This window comes from Carex rostrata, chromosome 1 (genome assembly GCF_964058835.1).
Source record: "Carex rostrata chromosome 1, lpCarRost1.2, whole genome shotgun sequence".
NCBI lineage: Eukaryota > Viridiplantae > Streptophyta > Magnoliopsida > Poales > Cyperaceae > Carex > Carex rostrata.
This window is the reverse complement of record NC_135918.1, coordinates 20024955-20048414: the sequence shown is the minus strand read 5'-3', so window position 1 is coordinate 20048414 and position 23460 is coordinate 20024955. Positions and strand designations below refer to the sequence as shown.

Sequence of the window (23460 nt, the reverse complement as noted above, 5' to 3'; positions counted from 1 at the left end):
AGAGAGGGATTTTGAACAGCGCTGGTTAATGGTGAGGGGCACAGACAAGCAGAGGCACTAGCGTCGGGTCTAGGGGTAAAGATTTTAACAGAGTATTTTAAGCTTCACACAGCGCACGAACTATAGATTCGAAACAGCATTGTTAGCCGGGTGGGTCTAGGGCGAGTGCGTATCCTCTGAGATATCTCATATTTTGCGTGACCGACGTGTCCGGTGCCTATTCGGGGGTGACGTACGGGCCAGTATTATTTGAGCTTTGAGATTCTCGCAGAACGTATTGCAACGGTTGAGATTTTCCAGAAAGTCACGCAAAATATGAGATATCTCAAAGGATGCGAATTCGTCTAGGGCGGGAGATATCAGAAGGGAGCGTCCGATGGGTATTGGACCAAAGTAAGCCGAAGCCTTTTGAGAGCCGTCTAATTGTCTACAAAATTCGTGCGATATGCATTAATGTTCGTGCGGATCGATTTTGCACGTATTTTAAAGCAAAGTGGACAGTTACAGACTGATTTGGATCAAATGCGCATCAGACGCTTTCTGTTCCAATCAAGAAATCGCACAGTTGGCTCTCTCTCTCTCTCTCTCTCTCCTCTGGCCAAAGATTGTGGGTTCATCATTATTTCAATTGAAACTATCCCATTTATTTTGCAGTTTATCACATTCATTAGTGCAATTCAAATTATCACGAGAGCAAATCGAAAATTGATGAAATTCTTATCTAGGGACATTAAATTTCAATTCTAAACTAACAAAACAGAAAAGTTGCTCAGAAGCATTTCTATGATTACGACTTCTCACTCAAAATATATCATTTAATTTATACGGAAACTTACAAAACTGAAAACATTAAAAAAAACAAACAAAACCTTTTCTCTCTTTTTGGAAAATATGATAAGAAAATAATAAAAATGAACAATTGCATGAATTATCAGGTGAATACTCATTAAAAATAAGAAAAAGCAAAAACAGTTATGACTCTAATCCACAGTTCTCTTTTGTACGAATCTTAACGTGGACATGTGCGGTCTAGATTTTGAAATAGAATTGGGATGCGAGTTGTTAGAGCATTTGAGCCCTTAATTGAACTCTTGTGCTATCGATGCATACTAAAATTGTTGGCATATTTGTACTTTGTAAAATATATAAATAATTAAAAAATAGTAAAAAAAATAATTTCAAAAATTATAAAATTTCATCTCCAAATATATTTTAGTATGAATATCATGTTGAGTGGTTCAGATCGACAATTTTATAATCAATCCCCCTCTTATAAAATATATAAAGAATTGAGAAAATTCATTTAAATGTCTTATGCTTTATCGTTAGTAGAGATACACACATCACCATTCTTTTTTTTTTTTTATAAATTATAAAATAAAATTTATGACCAAAGAAGGTTTACTTAGATTTAAACAAGATATTCTTGTAAACAGGCGGCGCCTTTTTTCACAAGTAAGAATTAAAAAAACAAAAAATGAAAAGGACAAATTTGTCTTATTTTATTTAACAATTCAAATTTCAAACAGTAAATTTTATACAAAGATATTTTTACCACATTATTTCTTTATTTTACAATTATTTACAACTTTCATTTGTTTTTAATAAGACTAACTTGAATTTTGGGAAAAAAAGGGAGTACAAAATAATAAGACTCATAACGAGCATTCTTAGGAGTACAAATTAATGTCTTCATTTTTTGTTTATAAAATATAAATAATTAAAAAACATTTATGATGTACAAAAAAAAACCGTGTAAAAGTTTGATTAAAGTAATATCTTAGTTATTTCTTGGGCTTTTTCGGCCGAAAAGCAGCACATGTGATCACATCTAAGAAGTAACTTAAAATTTTAGATTAGTGCATGGACGGTCCGATCAGAACCAAAATTTTCAGTTCAATTTTTGTAATAGAAAAGTGTACCAGTACAAACTAGTACAGACCAACCAAAATTTTCATAATTTTTACAATAAAAAAGTATGACTATTATAGAAAGCATTACATCAATCGTAAACTGCAACCAATATAAAAAGTATTAACTATGTAGAGGTTCTTTCACAATACAACACAGAGAATGCAAAAAAAAAAAAAAAAAAAAAACAGTGTTTCATTAATTAACAACTATTTAGAGACTACAACTTACATCATATAATCATCTTGCAGTATTTAGGTTATGTCTTCTATGGTTTCGTGTCTTCTATTGCTTCATCTCATTTTTCATTGGAGTTACATTGCCTTTTCTGTTGAGCCTTGCTAGTAACATTTGTATAGGTTGCATGGGTTGTAACGGTACCTGCCTTGTGTCTCCCCTGCTTGAGCACCGATAAGGGGGTAGGTCTCTTTGCCGAGAAAAGAATTTCATTCCTGGCCTTCCATTGACACCAAGCCGTGTTTGCAAAAATGATTATTTGCCCTTCATCCATCTGTGATGTGACTGCATTGAATGTGGTTGTGAAGTATACTGGTAAGTGATCAACCCTCAGCCTCAATTGTGATGCCCTTGACAGTGGACAATAGAAAAGCAAATGCATCATATATTCATTTTCAACCCCACATCTTGGAAATTTAGCACAGATAGCCAGTACCGACTGGTCCTGTACCAGTGATAGTACCAGTATGCATTTTCTGATCCCAGTTTGAATAAAGCTCCATACTGCAATCACACAAGCGCAGAAACACAGCAGATGAACAATTATTTCCCTACTTTGAGTGTTGCACATTGGGCAGTTGACCAAAACATGTCTTGTCAGAATTTTATCTTTGAGAGCATGAAATTCAACTAGATTCTTAAATGATATCAGTAAATTTCATACTAGAACTGTAAAATAAACCAATATTAAGATAACATAAAATCTTACATAATGACATGCATGCCCTACATAAAATTACAAACATGGAAGGCCTTCTGATGCAATCACATTGCAAACACCACATTAAAGGCCTTATCGAGAGCATGAGCATCGATTGTGGGACTGAGTGCTTGGTAATAGGGTTCTATTAGAGATACTAATTTAAGATGACCTCTAAAAATTAACTGGAAAATAGAGGGATAGCAAAGAGAGCACAATTCTAGTATGGGCTCTCTCCCTCTCTTCCAAATTTCACAGACACCAGAAATATTGTGGTAACGTATGGTCCAGAACTCTCTCTACTGTATTATTTGCTCAAGAATATATAATTCTCACTAATTTCCCATGCACTTTTATTCTGCTTGTCAAGACTATGTTGGTGTGTTCAACACTCCTATAGCAGCATCATGCCCCCCTTAGTCCCTTTCCTTTATTCTGAAAAGAGAGTTAGCAGGAGAGAACAGTGAGTTCAGATGAACATCTCATCGTTACCAGATGAGAAACAGACTCACCACCGATTGATGAGACGATCACCAGGTCTCCACCCTCTTTCGCTTTCACTATAATAATCTATGTATATAGTGGGGGATACATGAAATTTTTCCCAATAATATATGTATATAGATAGCATAGAGGTCAGCACTGAAATAGATGCTAGACCAGGTTGATTGTTCCATGAATTCTTCCAAAATAAAAATAAAAATACTTTAGAAATTAGAAAAACACTTTTTCAGCAGTAAATTTTTAACTTGGGTTTTTCAGTGACTGACTGATGAACCTCACAACAATTATAAGAAAATTAAGTGTCCCATCATTTCAGAGGTTATTCTGCACAATTGTAACACTGTTACTGAAACATCAATAGTGGTAAGAGGCCTTTTAATTATGATTCGAAGGAATGCTCACTTCTGATGCCGTTGTGGGATAATGACTGGATGAGACCAGATTCAGTCGTTACATTGCACTAGAGAAAATTATGCATTTATTAAATATTCTGATAAAGAAACCAGAGACGTAAAGTTTTGGTTGGTATTTGATTGGATATTATCACAATTGATACTTGTTGTAGACTCGATCAATTTTTATTTTATTTTACTACTACAAATTTTCTTTGAAATTGAGATTTGATTTCTAGAAGTGATTGTTGTATTATCATGAAATATTTGTGTTCCAATATTGCTACCACTTCCCCCTCTGAACGCACCTCACCTCATGAAATATTTGTGTACCAGTACTCACTAGTACATACCAATCTCGGTCAGATCAAACTACTCTCAATTACACAAGCTTAATCAGATACCGAATACCAAACTATTGACAATTTTGCCCCTACTTGTAATAAGCCATCTTCCTTCTAAGAACAAGATAAAATTATCGAGTCATTGATATCATACATTCCAACCTGACCAACTAAGTACTTAAAAGTAGTAAAAAAAAATTACGAAAGCATGGTTTCCTTGCTCTAATTAAGTGTTTAAAATTAGAAAGGTATTGGTACCAATCTGACCAGACGACTCTCTAGTGTAACTTGATAGCAATTCTCCACGAATTTACCCTCACTTGGCAGTTAACCTTCATTGGTACCAATTTAACTCAAATTACAATTGTCTCACTCTAAATTGTATAGTAAACACCAAATACACTATAAATGAAACAGTGTAACCAAAAGGCATTTATTTGACACGAATTCAATAATTCTTATTATTTAACAGATACCAGATGAGTAGGAACTGTAAAAATGACATTACAAACCACATCAACAGATAACAAGGGGTTGTAATAACTTTGACCAAAATGCCCTTAAATAACAATTCCAGTCTTAGATCATTGCACAGAGTCATGACGAATATATAGTTTTGTATGATTGCAAATTAGATTATGCGAAGATATATTCTGACAACCGAAGACATTGCCAGCTTGGAGCAAAAACCGAATAGTTACCAGGATATTTATAGTTTGACATTTTTATTTACTTTTAAGGTGTTGGAAAAGTGGTATGAATATGATAGTGGCTTCTATCGCTGCAGCTAGCTTATGATTTTTCTTCTGATCCACCAAGGATGCCAAAAGATATTATGATGTGCCCTGCTATTAGTAACAGCATTATGATTTGGCTTTTTATGCTACAACATTTTATTACGAGGCCTAGCTCATCAAACAACATATATAAACTGTTTGCAACGTCAATTCGATCTCCGAACTTGTGTTTGCTTAAATTTGTAGTAGGGATTTTATATATTCAGAGTATGTAATGCATGGCAGTTCTTCATCATTTTAATTATTCTTTTTTTTTTATATATCTAGATAGAGACCATTTTAATTATTCAGGTGCGGTTATTAACTTGCTGTTTTTTTTACTATTTTTTTGTGCAAACATAATCCAAGCACCAGCAAGTTATAGATTACCAAAGACAATTCCCATTGTGAGTTGGTGCTCAGATTACCTGGCAACTTGGACAAGAGCCAGGTAATCCAAGCTATATTTTCAGTGCAATGATTCTTCTGTCAGTACAATTGGTATTTTTTTTTCAGTTTCTTTTATTCTTCCTTTATGAAGATTGTTGCAACTAATCTTACACATATTATGCCTTGCAGTGCCAGATTTTTGATACATGATTGGCGTACCATTGCTTGTCAGAAAATTACAATAATTTTGTGCTGAGGTTATACTTCATCTAATCCACATACGAGTTGTTTTGATGCCCAGCAGAAAAAAAATGTGAATCAGTAATTGGGTAAATTTGTTTTGATGCCCAGCTTAAGGCTAAATCAATGTGAAACACGGGTGCACGTTGACCACATGTAGCACTTAAACAAAACAATTTACCAATTCAAGTCAAATTGCTAGAATCATCAACATTCATCAACAATTTTGAGTTCCATGATGTATATAAAGTTCTGACAGAAGGGTACTGTCAAATTTACACAATAAACCCTACTGTTTCTGAAATTCACAGAATTGCAATATCATCTCTATTGTAGCAGTCCAAAAATTCCAAAAACTCATGCTTGTAATCAGCAACAACAAAAATATCCGAATTGTTTAAAAAGATTACTATGCGCTCAATAGTTGCTGACATTGTTCAAATTGCTTAAAAAGTAGTAAATAGTCTAAAACAACATATGCATATATGAATTTTGCCATCAGGATTGAGCCTCAAAAAAACAGATGCATAATTATCCTAATCCATCAATTACAATTATATTGCCACATCTCACTTCTGGGTTCTCACGCTGGGTGTACCAACAGCTCCAATGGGTCCAAGCTGGGATTTGGTACCAGTTGTGTGAGCAGCTCCAACTCTGACTGGTACCAGCAGTGTTAGCAGCTTCCAATCTCAGAGTGGTACCACGATAAGGAGCCAGAAACTCAAAAGTTGTACCAGGATCAGGAATCAGCAACTCGGAATGGTACCAGCAGGTCCAATCTCTCAAATTCACAAATGAAAACCTCTAATGAGTAGCTAGCAAGATTTAATCCAGAGATGAAATCACGTGCGCAATCATAGATCAGAATGTTCACTATTCTCATGCAATTGGCAAAGTGCATGTAATTTCTCTCCTGTCACAGGCTCCATGCTCCCGCGACCCAAACCTTATCCCATAAACTTCTCATTTCCCCTTGCAAACTGCCCCTATATATGCTCCCATCATATCAACCGAACACTCTTAAATGCTATGAATCCCATATAGCACACCGGCATGCCTAATACCGCTGTTGTTTGGGAAATGAACTTTTTTCAATTTCTGGTAAGTATGCCACGTTAGAAGGCTGTCAGATCCAGCCTGGTGGGCCAGTCCCACGGCTCTTTTGACACACAATGCTGTGGATACTTCTTTCAAGCCACCATAGAGGTTATTTGTAAATTTGGTCATGTGCTTGACGTCAAATATATTACCACCCAAGAATTTCTTGACAAGGAGTTCGAAGTCAAGCAGCTTATCTGGCAATGGGCTCCAAAAAGTTGCTAATTTCACGAAATATGCGACGTCATACGCGCCGTGGAACAGAATCCATGTCATTGCCGGGTTGTTCAATAGGCCAGATGAGAGCAGAAGATCCGAAAAAAAGTATGAATTAATGCAGTTGTTGGAGGAGCTGTCTTCCATCTCAGCTGGGAAGTGGAACTTTCCAAAATTGAACTCCCATACAAGAACAGAATCATCGTCAGCAGATAACGTCAAACCTAGCTGCCTAATGCTGCCATTATCTGTGCTTGCCTTTATTGCACCATATCTCTGGTCAGGAGATGCGAATCGTGGATGCACATTGATCACATGTTTCTTGTCGGAAGCGGAAGCTAACTTGAATTCTGTGTCGAACGCCACACGATTATACTTTCCTTTTATTGCTTCACTAATCATGCGGAATTCCCGGTCCAGGTTGGACGCCCAGACAGAGCGTACCTCAAGCGGTGGTGTGCGGGTGCAAGTGCAGGAGTGCAAAAGAGAATCCATGGAATCTTGTTTTCTTTCTTGGGTTTTCTGATGGAGCAGAGAATCAGAAAGAATAGTTAACGTTGTATGGGGATCGTATCGTATTTATAGCTATGTTTGGAAACGAGAAAATAGAATTAATGGACCGACTTAATATTTTATTTCAAAATTTAAAAATACTCAGCGTGACGTGCATGTCGTAGGCTCTAAATTACCGGTTTGAGTTATATTTAGATACAAGCATAATACAAAAATAACAAGTTTACGTTTATCTAATTTGTTAATTAACGGAGAAGAACACAAAGGAAACAGCTAGCTTTATTTGCAAACTAATGTAAAAGAATCCTTTTTAATTTCTTTTATAAAGAAATCCTTTAAGAATTTACGTACATGGATCATGTACAAATTAAGTTAGAAATAAGCAAAGTTAAATTAATACTTAGCTAATATATTGCTTGCTTCTTTACATTTTCCATTTATGTCACAGGATCCATTGAAACTCAATCAGCCGTTTTGTCAGTGTTGCTTCACATACATGCACCACAATACATTGACCTGATTAAACAAAAAAGAATGTACAGAACTATATTCTCTGATAAAAATAATATAATGTTTACAGTTTCAGATTTTGAATAATCAAGTCCTTGTGAAAGAGCTGCAATGTACAAGGCAGCGCCACATGATCCACTAGGCTTTCCCTTTCCCTTTCTTACCCCATTCAAAATCATATCAATCTCATCTGCAAATTTAATTACACTCCAATCATCTATCACCTTTCTCCAATCAAAATCAAATATGTGCAAAAAATTTTAGATCAATTGATTTTCTACCTATCTAAAATAATAATAAAATTTTTTCAAAAAAAAAATGTAAAATTTGGTTTTCAAACACATATTAATATGAAGAACAAGATGAACGGTTCGGATCGACCGTTAAGATATTGAAAACTCGAATATTGAGCCGTAGAACCGTAGCCTTACCCTGAATTAATTAATACCAACTGCTTAATTGAAGGGTGAAAGATGGATGGTAGAGATCTTGTCATTGACAGAATAAGTGATATGCCCGACTCACTTCTAACACAAATACTCTCCTTGCTGACAACCAAAGAGGCAGTGCGCACATGCATATTGTCCAAAAGATGGAAAGATCATTGGACTTCTACGGATACTCTCGACTTTGACTTTGGCGGCCGTAATTTTGGAGATTTTGACCGCGAGAATAAATTTCTGCGTTTCATTAATGTTGTACTAAACCGTAGAGGTTTCTCACCCCTGAATAAATTCAAAGTGACGTGGCAGTCTGATCTAACTAGAAGCGATTATGGTAATGTTGGAGAATACATTACTCACGTAGTTGCTTGCAGCATGCCTCAGTTAATCTATATTAACATTGGTACGAACCCAATCTTCAAGTTGCCTGATTCACTTCTCAATTGCGGGTCAGTAAAGGAGATGACATTGTTAGCTGGATATAGTTTATTTGAAAGCAAACCTAAATCTATAAACCTCCCTTCTCTTCAAAAATTGGAGATTGGTGATGCCTCCATCGATGATGATTCAATAAAAATGCTTTTATTGGGGTGCCCTGTACTTGAAGAATTGGCCCTGACAAGTTGTCGGTTGATGTTTAAAGATATTAACTCCAATGTGCTGAAGAAATTGACTATTAAGAAATGTTCTCTTCGTACAACATCATTAACATTGAAGAATGCACCATCTCTAGTCACAGCAGACCTTTATAATTTCTCTGCTTATGAGCGTGAATTGAGTCTTCTTGGCGGCCTTCCAAATGTTACAAGTCTAAGGCTCTATGCAACTCGCGATGTCCTGGTATGCATAATTTTGACTTTTGAGTGCATCACAGCAGAGGTGTGAAATAGTGGTAATTACTAATTACATCTTGTTTGACATTCTTTTCTTATTTGTAGCCATTACTCAAGAGAGATATTCCAAACTGTCTGATATTGAATAACTTGAAGAGCTTGGAACTAGGATTATTTGAGAAGAGATATGATTGGAATTTAGTGATTTGCTTTCTCCAGAATTCACCCAATTTAAAGAAGCTTGTCTTGAACATTGGTCGGGTAATCTCTCTCTCTCTCTCTCTCTGTGCTGGGGAAATGAGGGGTAGTAGTCAAGACTCTAGTATTTCAGTACTGCTCATATTATTGTGTAGTTGATGAGGTAGCATTTTTCCGGTACGAGTCTCATGTTTGTTTCTTTTCTTTTTCTGATTTTGTCCTTGGAGCTTGCTTATTATATTGGCACCAACCTTTTGAAAATAAAAGGGATGCCTTTAGTACATCATCACTTAAGACTCAAGAGTCACACAATATTGTGCACATACAGTTAATATTTCACCATACATGTATGGTATTGCAGCAGCTGATTTGTTCAAAATCTGATAACTGATAATGAGATACTAATATATATATTTTGTTCATTTTTCAATTGAGCAATTAATGGACTTAGATGTATACATCTAATAATATCGAGAATTTAAATATTGAGAATGCAATCCAATGATTCATCCCTTGTTTGCATAAAATGGACAAGTGTTGTGACCATAGTTCGTAAAATCGGCCGATTCCGATTCAAATCGGCCGATTCAACTCGGAATCGGACTGGACCGACCCGATTTTTGCCCGATTCTCAAGTTGGTGCGATTCTTTTCAAAAAAAGCGGATGAACAGTGAAAAAATCGGCCGATTTTCCGATTTTTTGTCCGATTTACACCGATTTGAACCGATTCAAACGATTTAAAGCAAAAAAATTTCAATTTGACTAACCTCTGTGCCGATTCAGAGAAAATCGCGCCATTTGAATCCACCTCTGTGTCGATTCAGAGAAGAAGAAGGCAGCCCGAAAGGGGGAGAAGGCGCGCAGGAGGAGAAGGTAGCCCGAAAGGGGGAGAAGGTAGCCCGAAAGGGGGAGAAGGCACTGAAGACGCGCCATTTGAGCTTGATTTTTCGAACCATGGAGAACTAAGAAGGCGCTGATTTTTGCCACCGTGGTGAGAAGGGGGAGAACCGGAGAAGAACACCGAAGTCGTGCAGGAGGAGAAGAACACCGTGCACCGAAGACTTGATTTTTCGAAAGGCGTTGATTTTTGCCACCGTGGTGAGAAGGGGGAGAAGAACACCAAATCGTGCAGGGGGAGAAGATGAACACCGAAGAAGTGCTAATATTTGGCACTTTTTTAAATAGGCCCTTGATGTTTTTCTTATTCAGAACTTAATATGTATATATCTTTTTTTTAGTGAAAGGCCCTCATTCTTTTTTTTTTTTAATGAAAGGCCCTCAGCAAAGGGAACAACCACAGGGCCCAACCTCAGAGAGTGAACATACAGGAAGACGATATAGAGATGTCAATGAACTATCAGCAAGGCATCGAAATATTAATTCTTATGATGGCATGTATGGGACCTCAGAGTTTAGTGGAGGATATCATTCAAGCTCATTTACGTATGGAGTACAACCAGACTACAATTCAAGTAGTAATTCAGAATTTTCTAGCACATACAATCCATATGTTGGATATGAGGATGCTAATAATTCTTCATTTTTTGGCCCTGTACAACAATATCCCTATTCGTTTTTTAATACAGAGGACGATGAGATGATCCAGCCAGCTCGGCATAGCTTCTGGCAATAAAAATATGTTATATTTGTAATGTTTGTAATACATTAAATAATTAGTGGATTATATGAGTGTAATATTATCTTAATTAACATAGTTATTTTATAAATTTTTTTTATCAATTTTTTCCTATTTTTTGGCTACAAAACAAGGCTTCTGCCAAAAAAAACCCGATTTACCGATCCAATTTTCCGATTCCGGCCGATTTATCCGATTTTAACTAGGTGGTCAAAAATCCGATTCCGATTCCGATTCCGATTTTCTGAACCATGGTTGTGACAACTATCTTACTGTCATACTAGTTTCTTATTATAAACAATCAATACACTTTTATTAGGATATATTTTTGTCAACTACCTTACTAACATTTATTGTCCAGCACCACAACAGAGTGAAGTCGTTGGGCAAGAAGTATTACCAGGAAAAAATGCGGGTATGGTACTGCAGCAGCTGATTTTTACCTTACTAAATTAGTATATATTGTTGTAAACTATCATTAAAATTTTATTAGTATATATTGTTGTCAAGTACCTTACTAACTTTTATTAGAATATATTGTTGTCAATTACCTTGCTAACTTTTATTGTCCAGCACCACCAGAGAATGAAGTTGTTGTGCAAAGAGCTTTACGGGGAAAATTTTTCATTTCCACGTGAATTCCTTGAGATAGTGGAGATAAGGGTTGTGGAGACATGCTTTAAAAAGGAGATTGAAGAAACGGTGGTGGTGGCTATGGATGCGCTTGTAAAGACCATAGGAAAAATTGTAATCCTCTAAGTTTGTCGATCATCCTTCAAATTGTATGACAAGTTTGGAAACTGTTTTAGTTTGATAAATCGGTGATTGGATGCTATCTTGTTCTCCATATTAATATGTGTTTGGAGACCAAATTTTACAATTTTTTGGAAAAATTTTACTATTTTTTTAGATAGGTAGAAAAACAAATATCTGAATGGTGCAGAATTTTTTAGATCAAGTGATTTTCTACCTATCTAAAAAAATAGTAAAAAATTTCCAAAAAATGTAAAATTTGGTCTCCAAACACATATTAATATGGAGAACAAGATGAATGGTTCGGATCGACCGTTAGGATTTTGAAAACTCGAATATTGAGCCGTAACACCGTAGCCCTCTATGCAACCCATAGCACCATAGCCATACTCTATATATATATATATATATATATATATATATATATATAGAAGAGAGAGAGAGAGTAAGGCTATCATGTTTTGCAAATTAATTAAAGTGCGTGTTTTAATTTGATACACACGGTCCAAATTTTTTATATAGGCTAATATGCTTTCGGTAGCATATGGGCCGAAATACACACGGTCCAAATTTAAAATTTCAAAATCCAAAAAGTCGATCTGAACCGTTCATCTTGTTCTCCATATTAATATGTAACCAAATTTTACATTTTTCTGAATTTTTTTACTATTTATTAAGCCACTTTGAAAATTGCTGATCCAACGGTGGCTTAACAAAACAGTAAAACCGTTGGATCAGCGATTTTCAAAGTGGCTTAATAAATAGTAAAAAAATTCAGAAATATATAAAATTTGGTCTCCAAGCACATATTAATATGGAGAACAAGATGAACGGTTCAGATCGACTTTTTGAATTTTGAAATTTCAAATTTGGACCGTGTATTTCGGCCCATATGCTACCGAAAGCACATTAGCCTATCTCTCTCTCTCTCTCTCTCTCTATATATATATATATATATATATATATATATAGAGAGAGAGAGAGAGAGAGAGAGAGAGAGTAAGGCTATCATATTTTACAAATTAAAGTGGGTGTTTTAATTTGCGCTCAAATCTCTAGTTTCAAAGTTCAAAACGTCGATCCGAACAGTTCAAGTTGACATCCATATTAAAGCGATAGCAATATATATATATATATAGAGAGAGAGAGAGAGAGAGTAAGGCTACCATGTTTTGCAAATTAAAGTGGGTGTTTTAATTTACGTTCATATCTCTAGTTTCAAAGTTCAAAACGTCGATCCGAATAGTTCAAGTTGATATCCATATTAAATTGTGCTTGGAGATCAAATTTTATATATTTTGGAAAAAATTTATTATTTTTTTAGATTTTTTGAAAATTACTGTTTTTGATGCTCTAGTACACATTAACAGCTTGCATGGTACATATATATATATATGTGTGTGTGATCTGAACTCGACTAATCAATTAATTAATTAATGTCCTTAATTAATTAAACAAATGAAGTGCGTAGATCTGCCATTGAATAATTTGACTAATAATGAATTAATTACAAATGAGCAGTTGGGTCCTCCATGTCATCAATGCTTGGTTTCTTCCACAAATAAAAATGAGCAGTTAATTAAGCAACTGATCAATTAATTAAACAAAATAAAATGAATGCACCTCAGATCTGCCTTAAGTTTACTTAATAATCCTACATATATACTAGAATTATTTAATTTATTATGAAACTAAGAATTTTTCTATAGGTCCCACAGGCGGCTATAGATTTTAATCATTGATCAGAAAATATTTTTGCTAACCATAAATTATAACTAGTATATATTTCTTTTTGAAAGGTGCATCCAAACTTTTAAGATTATTATTTAAATCAATTTGTGTTAAAATAAAGAAAACAATACATGGTTAAGTTTTACATGAAAGCTAGGAAGAGTAGTGAGCAACTAAAAGCAAAAGGTAAACAAAAACACTCAGCCTAGCTACATCATCAAACTGATCCTTGTGTAACAAATATTAATTTTGGTTATTGGACTTGTAATTGGATATATTAATTAATATTTATGATTTGTTCCAAGGTCAGTGCTCGGTACTATTTTGTAGATGAACTGCTAATTAAAGAGAAAGGCCAAAATTAATCTATCTCTCACAAATATATTCACAGACATACCTGCCAAGCAAAATGCCAAAGCCATTGGTGCCATATAGAGAGAAAGAGCTCATCAATCTAAGAGGTGATGATGTCACACGCCCACTGGAAGAGAGCTAGCGATCGGGTCTATGGCTATGCGGTCTACAACGACCTAGGTGACCCCGACAAGGATAAAGATCATGCACGCCGTGGCCGTACCGGTCGCCACCCAGCCAAAAAAGGTTTGCTCATCACATGCCACTTATCTCTTTATCTAGCTAATTGAATGCATATCGATCTATGTTGCATTGTACTGACCAAAACTGAGAGAGAACAACTAAGATTGCTACATATGAACCAATTCAATTTGATTTTTAGATTATAAACTATATAACTTGTCATGCTACAATTTCGAAATTCTTTACTATTTATATATGGACAGATCCGAAATCCGAGAGCAGGCTAAGTATACCGCGTGACTTCCGTGCATCATACCTCACATTATATATATATATAATGTCATCATAGTTACATTAAACCTATCACTACATTAATATATTATCAAAGAACCAGATATTATATAATACCTCATCCGCTCTCATCATTTGGGTAAAAGATTTTAACATATATAGTAGTTTAATTTGACTTCATAGAACGCACAAACTATAGAATAAAAATAAAAATAGCATTGTATACAATTATTCATGTTCTGTTTAAATCATTACCCTATTTGTCATAATTTGACATACAACATTTGACATCCAAGACCTAAAATCAAGCTAATTAAATCATTAGTTGAACTCTCCCGATAACAATATATATACACATACTAAAATTACTTGTTGATTAAATAGTTGTCATACAGATTGTACATATATACTATACTATACTATAGTCAGGAGTGGATTCAGAATTTTTGTCACAGAGGGGCAACAAAATAACGAATTAGATTTGAATAGTTAATCAGATTCAAATCCATGAGCTAATTGGGTATTATATAAAAATAATGTTCTAATTTCTAATTTCTAATGATCTAACTTCTAATTTTCAATACTCTGACTTGTAATCCTAATTACTAATTAGAATACAAGAAATTTATCATAATTTTAATCTTAAATTTAATATTAATTACAAATCAAAAGTTCAAACGGGGGCAAATAAAATTTCAAAGAGAGACAAATTCAGTCCGAATTTATAAATTTGTATAAAATTTCAAAATTCAGTAAGAGACAGTTTACCCCCTCTGGACTAGGCTGGGTTTGTCCTGACTATAGCGAAGGTGTTTAATCAGGAAATAAATCTGCTACAATCCTAAGAGGATTGTAGTATCCTACGATTCTAAATTCGATCAACATTTCATTTATTTTGAAATTCGTGCATAAAAAAACAACTTCTATAGAAATTCGCACAACTCAAAAAATGAAAGATTAGATTTAGAATCGTAGGATCCTACAATAATAAGCATGATAAATTGTCTCTCCATTTTAGTCACAACTTGAGATGATCACCCTGGTGCATATGGAATATCATAGGTGTATTAGCGTATATGGAATGTCACAGCTACATTGCTATTTCTTCTATATATTCTGTCTTTATTTCATAGATTACGATGTAATAATGACAGGCTGTGATTTAGGCTATATAAGAAACATTGTATATCTTCTCAAATCAATGAATACAAAATATTTCAAATCCATTACAAATATTCTCTCTGATTACTTTTATACAAGTCCATTAGGATCTTAGCAGATTTATTTCCGTTTAATCATGGAGAAGAGAAGTCTTAATTGTAGCAAATTGCAGGGTAAAGTCAAATAGATGAGCAAATTAATGGGTATACTTGGACACGTCACTTTGGGGTCGTATGGGTTGGGACTTGGGATTGACAAGGAGAGAACCAATATATAATAGCTAGCCGCTCCACCTACTAGTACTAAATAATTTTAAATGAAAAGAGTGTGGGAACAGAGCGGACAGTGCACTTCAAAGACTGAAGACGAGTAGACGACTGATCGACTGACTGAGGCTTTCCAAGTTCATTCCAATGACAACCTCGTCAATGCGTCATGCCTGGTTTCTCCATTACTGGACGCCTCCAGTAAAAACCCACAGCCATATTGAATTATTGATTCCAGTTCCACGGTCAAATATTCGGTCTTCTCTTCCCCTTATTAAAACCCTCTCCAGTCCCGCTCTTCTTTCCATCCCAATTCATTCATTTCTCTCTTTCTCTCTTAATTTCTCTACGTACAAGATAAGATGTTGTTGCATCGATTGTGCGATTGCATGAGCGGGAAGAACAAAGAGGCATGGAACAACGGCAGGATTGCGGGTTCAGTAGTGCTGATGAAGAAGGATGTGCTTGGTCCTAACGATTACAATGCCTCTCTGCTCCATGGGGCCCACGACCTGCTTGATAGACGTGTCTCCTTCCAGCTCGTCTCCTCCACGCACACTCATCATCCTGGTAAAGATTCTTCGATGGCTCTTAACTTCTCAGTAGCACCTGTGATTTGGATCAAATCTTCTTTAGTCTCTCGATCTCCTGTTCATCATATTGCCTTCATCCTTCTCATATGAAATCATTGAACACAACTACTTACAAATGTGCTAAATTAATTTCTCTTGAATTTCAGTTGTATCAATGATTTATTAATAAAAAAAATTCCTACTTGCACTTTTTCTGACCTTCTATATATATATATATATATATATATATGCCCCTTACTTTACGGTTTGAGCAATTTGGATTGATTTGGTCTTTGAAAACGGAGATGTGAGCGTGAAGAAAAATAAGATACTTACTTCGCAACTTACTATAGTCCGTCCATTTATATATATATATATATAGAGAGAGAGAGTGACTAATATGTATTCGATAGCATATGGGCCGATGCATACGGTCCAAATTTAAAATTTCAAAATTCAAAAAGTCGATCTGAACCGTTCATTTTGTTCTCCATATTAATATGTGTTTAAAGACCAAATTTTACATTTTTCTGGATTTTTTTACAATTTATTAAGCCACTTTAAAAATTGTTAATCTAACAGTGGCTTAACAAAACAGTAAAATCAGCAGCCACCGTTGGATCAGCAATTTTCAAAGTGGCTTAATAAATAATAAAAAAATTCAGAAAAATGTAAAATTTGATCTCCAAGCACATATTAATATGGAGAATAAGATGAACGGTTCAGATCGACTTTTTGGATTTTAAAATTTCAAATTTTCACCGTATGCATATCGGCTCATATGGTACCGAATGCATATTAGTCACTCTCTCTTTCTCTGACTTTCTATATATATTTTTGATATATTTTTGGGCCAGTTTGGGATTCGGACTAGTACATGGGGCAATATTATTAGGCTCTAAGATTGGTGTCAAGATAAAAAGGAATGATTCGATCGAATCCACTAATTGTAAAAGATTCCCTTTTCAGGTAATGGAGAGGATGTGAATTCTGAGAAAGGCAAGGTGGGAAAGGAAGCTTACCTGGAAGAGTGGGTGTCAACAATGACAACGGTAGCGGCGGGTGAGTGGAAGTTTAAGATTAATTTTGAATGGGATGAGAGCCAGGGAATACCTGGTGCAGTCATTGTAAAAAATAACCACGACTCAGAGTTCCTCCTCAAGACGCTCACTCTAGAGGGCGTGCCCGGCAAGGGCAAGCTACACTTCATCTGTAACTCCTGGATCTACCCTTTGTCGACTCCCGACACTTACGAGCGCATTTTTTTCACTAATGAGGTACATTTTAATTTGCCTTTGTGTGTGTGTAAAAGGTTAAAGTCTTAAGGGGGGCGTTCGGTTGGTGCTTTTCATTAGGAATTAATATAAATGGAATTCATTTCCATTCTCAGACTAGTTGCGCAATATCTTTTTTACGGGGTAGTATTTGTCATCATGTTACAAAATATAAATTAATGTATCTGCTACACGCGCACGCACGTGTGTAGAGAGAGAGAAGGTATGGGTATGAAAATACTTCCATCCTACCTGTATCATGTCCATTGACACCTCTAGGTAATTCGTAAGAATAAGGGGAAGATTATTTCCCCATCCAAGAACATAGTTGGTCATTTTATATTCTTGTTTACTAAACATTAACAGCTTGCATGGTACATATATATATGTGTGTGTGATCTGAACTCAACTAATCAATTAATTAAATAATGTCCTTAATTAATTAAACAAATGAAGTGCGTAGATCTCCAGATCTGCCATGGAGTAATTTGACTAATAATGAATTAAATACAAATGAGCAGTTGGGTCCTCCATGTCATCAATCATGAATGCTTGGTTTCTTCCACAAATACAAATGAGCAGATGAACAACTCAATTAATTAAACAAAATAAAATGAATATTGCACCTCAGATATGCCTTAAGTTTATTTCATAGTCCTACGTACATACTAGAATTATTTAATTTATTATTAAACTAAAAAAAATTCTATAGGTCCCACAGGCGGCTATATATTTTAATCATTGCTTGATCAGAGAATATTTTTGCTAACCATAAATTATAACTAGTATATATTTCTTTTTGAAAGGTGGATCCAAACTTTTAAGATTATTATTTAAATCAATTTGTGTTAAAATAAAGAAAACAATACATGGTTAAGTTTCACATGAAAGAAAGAGTAGTGAGCAACTAAAAGCAAAAGGAAAACAAAAACACTCAGCCCTACATCAAACTGATCCTTAATTGTGTAACAAATATTAATTTTGGTTATTAGGCTTGTAATTGTATTAACCGCTAAAGAGAAAGGCCAAGATTAATCTATCTCACAAATATATTCACAGACATACCTGCCAAGCAAAATGCCTAAGCCATTGCTGCCATATAGAGAGCAAGAGCTCATCAATCTAAGAGGTGATAATGTCACACGCCAACTGGAAGAGAGCGATCGGGTCTATCGTTATGATGTCTACAATGACCTAGGTAACCCTGCAGAGAGTGATCTTGTACGCCCTATTCTCGGTGGGCCAGAACATCCCTATCCTCGCCGTGGCCGTACCAATCGCCCTCAAACCAAAGAAGGTTTGCTCATCATGCATGCCATTTATCTCTTTAGCTAGCTAATTGAATGCATATCGATGTTGCATTGTACTGACCAAAACTGAGAGAGAACAACTAAAATTGCTACATATGAACCAATTCAATTTGATTTTTTAGATTATAAACTAACTTGTCATGCTACAATTTCGAAATTCTTTACTATTTATGGGCAGATTCAAAATCCGAGAGCAGGCTAAGTATACCGGAAACTCTAGGGGACCTTGTAGGATTTAAACACATATATGTACCACGTGATGAGCGATTTGGCCACCTGAAGTTGTCTGACTTCCGTGCATTTTCCTTAATATCAATTGGCCAATCTCTCTTCGCTGGACTCAAATCGATCTCTCACAAGACTGATTCTTTTGAGGATACCTTTAAACTTTATGCATTCCCCGAATCCGAATCCGATCCCTCGCATTGGCTAGAGAACCTGCGCAAGAAAATTCCATTTGAATTCGTCGAGGAATGGTTTTCAAGTGAGGAACATCCCATGAAATTTCCCATTCCACTTGTGCTCAAAGGTAAGAGTAAACCTCTAATTGATGCTTAATTAATTTAACATGAAGCTTCAAGCTCTGTTAAGAAGAATTAATACTAGCTAATTTAGTCGTTTAATGTTATTTATTCTTCATGTCAATACACAGATAATAAATTTGCTTGGAGAACAGACGAAGAATTTGGGCGTGAAATGCTTGCTGGCGTAAACCCAGTGGTCATTAGACGTCTCAAGGTACATCATTCTTTTCATATGTTGAAGTTTTTCTTTAAATGAATCTATAAAAGCTCATATAGTGTTGTGAAAATAAGTCAAAACTTGATCTATACAGAAATTCCCCCCAACTAGCAACCTCGATCCAGAGATATATGGAAACCAGAAGAGCAAAATTGAGGAGAAGCACATTCTAGAGAACCTTGAAGGACTCACAGCTGATGAGGTAAATAAATAAATAGAGGGACATACTACCATGAGGAGGGTTCAAATGTCTCTGTTTTTTGTGCGTCCATTTTGAGAGCTAAAATAACTTAAAAACTTAAATGTCAAAATCCAAATCGTTACAAGAAGGGTTCAAATGTCTGAGGTCTTTCATGCACCAGGTCGAAATAAAACCATTAGGAGAACATAATATGATCTATATCATTTTCTATGTGCACACATATAAGATCATGACATTTCGACTTTGTTTTAATTAGTATCAAGAGCTTGCAAAAATACATTAATGTGAATAAATTTTGGATATTGATTTTTCAACTTATTGATCCATAAAAAACCAGAATAAAAAGGTAATAATTTTTAATCAGAATATGACATGTATTGTTTTTAATTTGACATATAAATTTCAGAATTTTTGTTATTAGAAAATTAAAAATTGAAGTCATTTGAACTCTCCTCAATAATGTAATATCAGACCAACACTACTACAAAGCTAATCACATATACACAACAAATAATACACGGAACCGAAAAATTTCCAACAAAACAGTGTGTAAAGAATCTTATTCTTGTCGTATTACAAAAGCCAATATGCCCCACAAAACACATATCACTTATTTGTGGGTTTTCTTTGACAGGCAGTGAAGCAGAATAAGTTATTCATACTCGACCATCATGATACCTTCATGCCTTACCTACTCAACCACCATGATTCCTTTGAGCCTTATCAACCAAATATAAATGCATTGAAAGACACCTTTATCTATGCCACCAGAACACTCTTATTCCTGAAAGAGGATGGCACAATCATGCCGATTGCTATTGAGCTGAGCCTACCGCATCCCGATGGGTTCCAAAAGGGTGCAGAAAGCAACGTGTACACACCACCAAAGGATACTGTAGAGGGTTCTATCTGGCAGTTGGCCAAGGCCTATGCGGCAGTCAACGACTCTGGATATCACCAACTTATCAGCCATTGGTGCGTTTTAAGTTTTTTTTTTTTTCATTAAACTATTAATTAGAAAAATATTACACTCAAAATAATCTATGTTCAACCTCGTTTTCAGGCTGAACACTCATGCAGTGATAGAACCATTTATCATAGCAACACATAGGCAGTTGAGCGTCACTCACCCAATACACAAGCTCTTGAGCCCACATTTTCGTGACACAATGTATATTAATGCCTTGGCACGCCAGACACTTATCAATGCCGGTGGCATTGTCGAACATACTGTTTTTCCTCAGAAATATGCCATGACCATGTCGTCTGATGTATATAAGAGTTGGAAATTCACAGAACAAGGCTTACCAGATGATCTCATCAAGAGGTATGGCATATGAATCTACTGTTTTTTCTAAACTTCTATATTTGAAACCATGATTCATATATTTTATGGAGTTATGGGAATTAATAAGGTTTTAAAACTTAACCTGACAATTTTGACTGACAAATCTATATATGTTTACTATTATATATGAGAAGGTGTACCTTATTAATTAACCTATATATATGACAAGTATATAAATATATTAGAACTTTTGTAAGGTTGTATAATAGCACAAATTAAGCACATTGATATGTTTTCTACAGAGGAATCGCGGAAAAAGACCCTTCCAACCCCAACAAGCTTCGCTTACTAATTAAGGACTATCCATACGCAGTAGATGGTCTCGCCGTATGGTACGCAATTGAATCGTGGGTCAATGAGTACTGCTCTCTTTACTACCAGAAAGACGCAGATGTGATATCTGACACAGAGCTTCAAGTTTGGTGGAAGGAGATTCGCGAGGATGGGCATGGTGACAAAAAGGATGAGGAATGGTGGCCCAAAATGCATACATTCAAGGAATTAACCAAGACTTTCACCACCATAATTTGGGTTGCTTCAGCTCTACATGCAGCTGTTAATTTCGGGCAGTACCCGTATGCTGGATACCTCCCGAACCGTCCGACTGTCAGCCGTCAACCAATGCCCAAACGAGATGATCATGATTTGGAGAGACACCCTGAAAAGGTGTTTTTGAAGACTATAACTAGCCAGTTACAAACTCTATTAGGAATATCGTTGCTTGAGATCTTATCTCGGCATTCGTCAGATGAAGTCTACCTCGGGCAACGCGACACACCAGAATGGACATCTGATGAGAATGCACTAGATGCTTTTGATCGGTTTAGTGAGAGATTGATTGGAATAGGAGAGAATATCACGAAATTGAATGCCGATTTGAAATTGAAAAACCGAAACGGACCAGTAAAATTTCCATATACATTGTTATACCCGAATACTTCAGATAAGAGTAAAACTGGCGGGTTGGTTCCGAAGGGAATACCAAATAGTGTGTCCATATAATATAATTAAGAGGTAATTTGTGTTTTCTATTTATTTTATTTTATGTGGTATTGTTTTGTATGCGGTATTTTGGTATACTTGAGCATTTGTTTGTGGTATTAGTAAATAAAGATTTGCTATATATGCAACCCGGTTTATGAAAATTGATAGTTTTATTGTGTAGATAAATTGGTATTAGTAAACTTCTGAGATGATTTGTGTAGTTTAATTTATATTCTATGCTTGAAATACCAGCAGTATAAAGGTAACTAATTAATTATAATTTGGCAATCGATCCCCATCAAAACCTTAATCACACACTTAAAAAAAAAACAAAAAAAATGTTAGGGGCCTTTTCCTCATCCAGTACACGATAATTAGTCATTATTTAAGGCTAGCTTGCAACAAAGTTCTTCTCAATTAGAGCTAAGCAACAAAGTTCTTCTCAGTTTCCTTTCCATACCACTTCAGTTTGTTAGAGGAAAGGCTACGAAAAGGGCACTAACCATTCTTAGTGTTCTGCATGTATTGTTCTAGTGGTGCACGGTGCACTGCAAGCTTAACTCTAATTTACCTTACACCAAATTTGTGGTTATTTTTTAGCTCAGTTGCACGTTGGCATCTGGAACAGCAGAACCTAAAGATATAAAAATAAATGGATGCATAATTGACTCTGCATATGATTAAATCATCTTTCACTTGCATTGCAAATCTGCAATTTAATTCAAAGTAATTAAGGTTGTATGAATTTGACTGTATTGCGATAATGCATGAATTTGATTGCATGAGATTTTATATACGGTCCATGCAGACTTGAAAAAAGCCTAAAAATTATTTTGCATTATAAGAGATTATAATATATAACATTTATAATATGATAAAGAGCACAAACTACTAGACTAAACAAGTATTTAAATATAAATTAGTTTTATTTTATTTATATTTCTTTAACAAAGCATAATAAAACCGCATATGGACTTCCGTATATACGGCCGTATACTGCATATACAGGACCGGTCCTGAAGATTTTGGGGCCCGGGGCGCAAAAAAAATTGGACCCTTACATGCACAATTTGTTTATTAAAATGCCAATAGATTCTTAAATTTGTAAATTAATAGTTAAGCAAGTTCTAAATTAATCAATAGAAACTTAACATTAAGAATATGAAAAATAAAAGCACTTTTTCAATGAAATCGGGCAATTGAAATATAATCTATAAGATGTAATCTGATGCAAGTTTCACCATTCGTCAAATAACTTGAATTTACAAAGATGATATTTGACAACATTTGATTAAATATCAGATAACATTCAAATTCATGAAAAATGATGCACAACCAAGAAAAA

At 35.1% G+C, this 23460-nt stretch overlaps 2 protein-coding genes across 2 annotated transcripts; both read left to right on the top strand.

Annotated features, from left to right (window-relative positions):
- The first annotated feature begins 7891 nt into the window (after nucleotides 1-7891).
- On the top strand, nucleotides 7892-9553 carry LOC144563219 (FBD-associated F-box protein At5g60610-like). The gene is made up of 2 exons (XM_078312653.1): nucleotides 7892-9117; nucleotides 9216-9553. The coding sequence occupies exons 1-2, from the start codon at nucleotides 8308-8310 to the stop codon at nucleotides 9465-9467; spliced, it is 1062 nt and encodes a 353-aa protein (XP_078168779.1). The 5' UTR covers nucleotides 7892-8307; the 3' UTR covers nucleotides 9468-9553.
- A 6471-nt stretch (nucleotides 9554-16024) lies between these two features.
- Nucleotides 16025-22288, top strand: LOC144563145 (putative linoleate 9S-lipoxygenase 4). The gene is made up of 9 exons (XM_078312555.1): nucleotides 16025-16254; nucleotides 17226-17533; nucleotides 18590-18827; nucleotides 19019-19369; nucleotides 19493-19578; nucleotides 19676-19783; nucleotides 20418-20758; nucleotides 20847-21110; nucleotides 21374-22288. Exons 1-9 carry the CDS (start codon nucleotides 16047-16049, stop codon nucleotides 22131-22133), a joined length of 2664 nt encoding a protein of 887 aa, XP_078168681.1. The 5' UTR covers nucleotides 16025-16046; the 3' UTR covers nucleotides 22134-22288.
- Nucleotides 22289-23460: the final 1172 nt, after the last annotated feature.

Excerpts from the sequence above, each read along its gene's own strand:
- LOC144563145 (XM_078312555.1), top strand. The coding sequence starts at position 16,047 with ATGTTGTTGCATCGATTGTGCGATTGCATGAGCGGGAAGAACAAAGAG. Across the intron at positions 19,370-19,492 it reads CATTCCACTTGTGCTCAAAG|ATAATAAATTTGCTTGGAGA; the intron begins GTAAGAGTAAAC and ends GTCAATACACAG. Across the intron at positions 19,579-19,675 it reads TGGTCATTAGACGTCTCAAG|AAATTCCCCCCAACTAGCAA; the intron begins GTACATCATTCT and ends TGATCTATACAG.
- LOC144563219 (XM_078312653.1), top strand. The coding sequence starts at position 8,308 with ATGGATGGTAGAGATCTTGTCATTGACAGAATAAGTGATATGCCCGAC. Across the intron at positions 9,118-9,215 it reads ATGCAACTCGCGATGTCCTG|CCATTACTCAAGAGAGATAT; the intron begins GTATGCATAATT and ends TCTTATTTGTAG.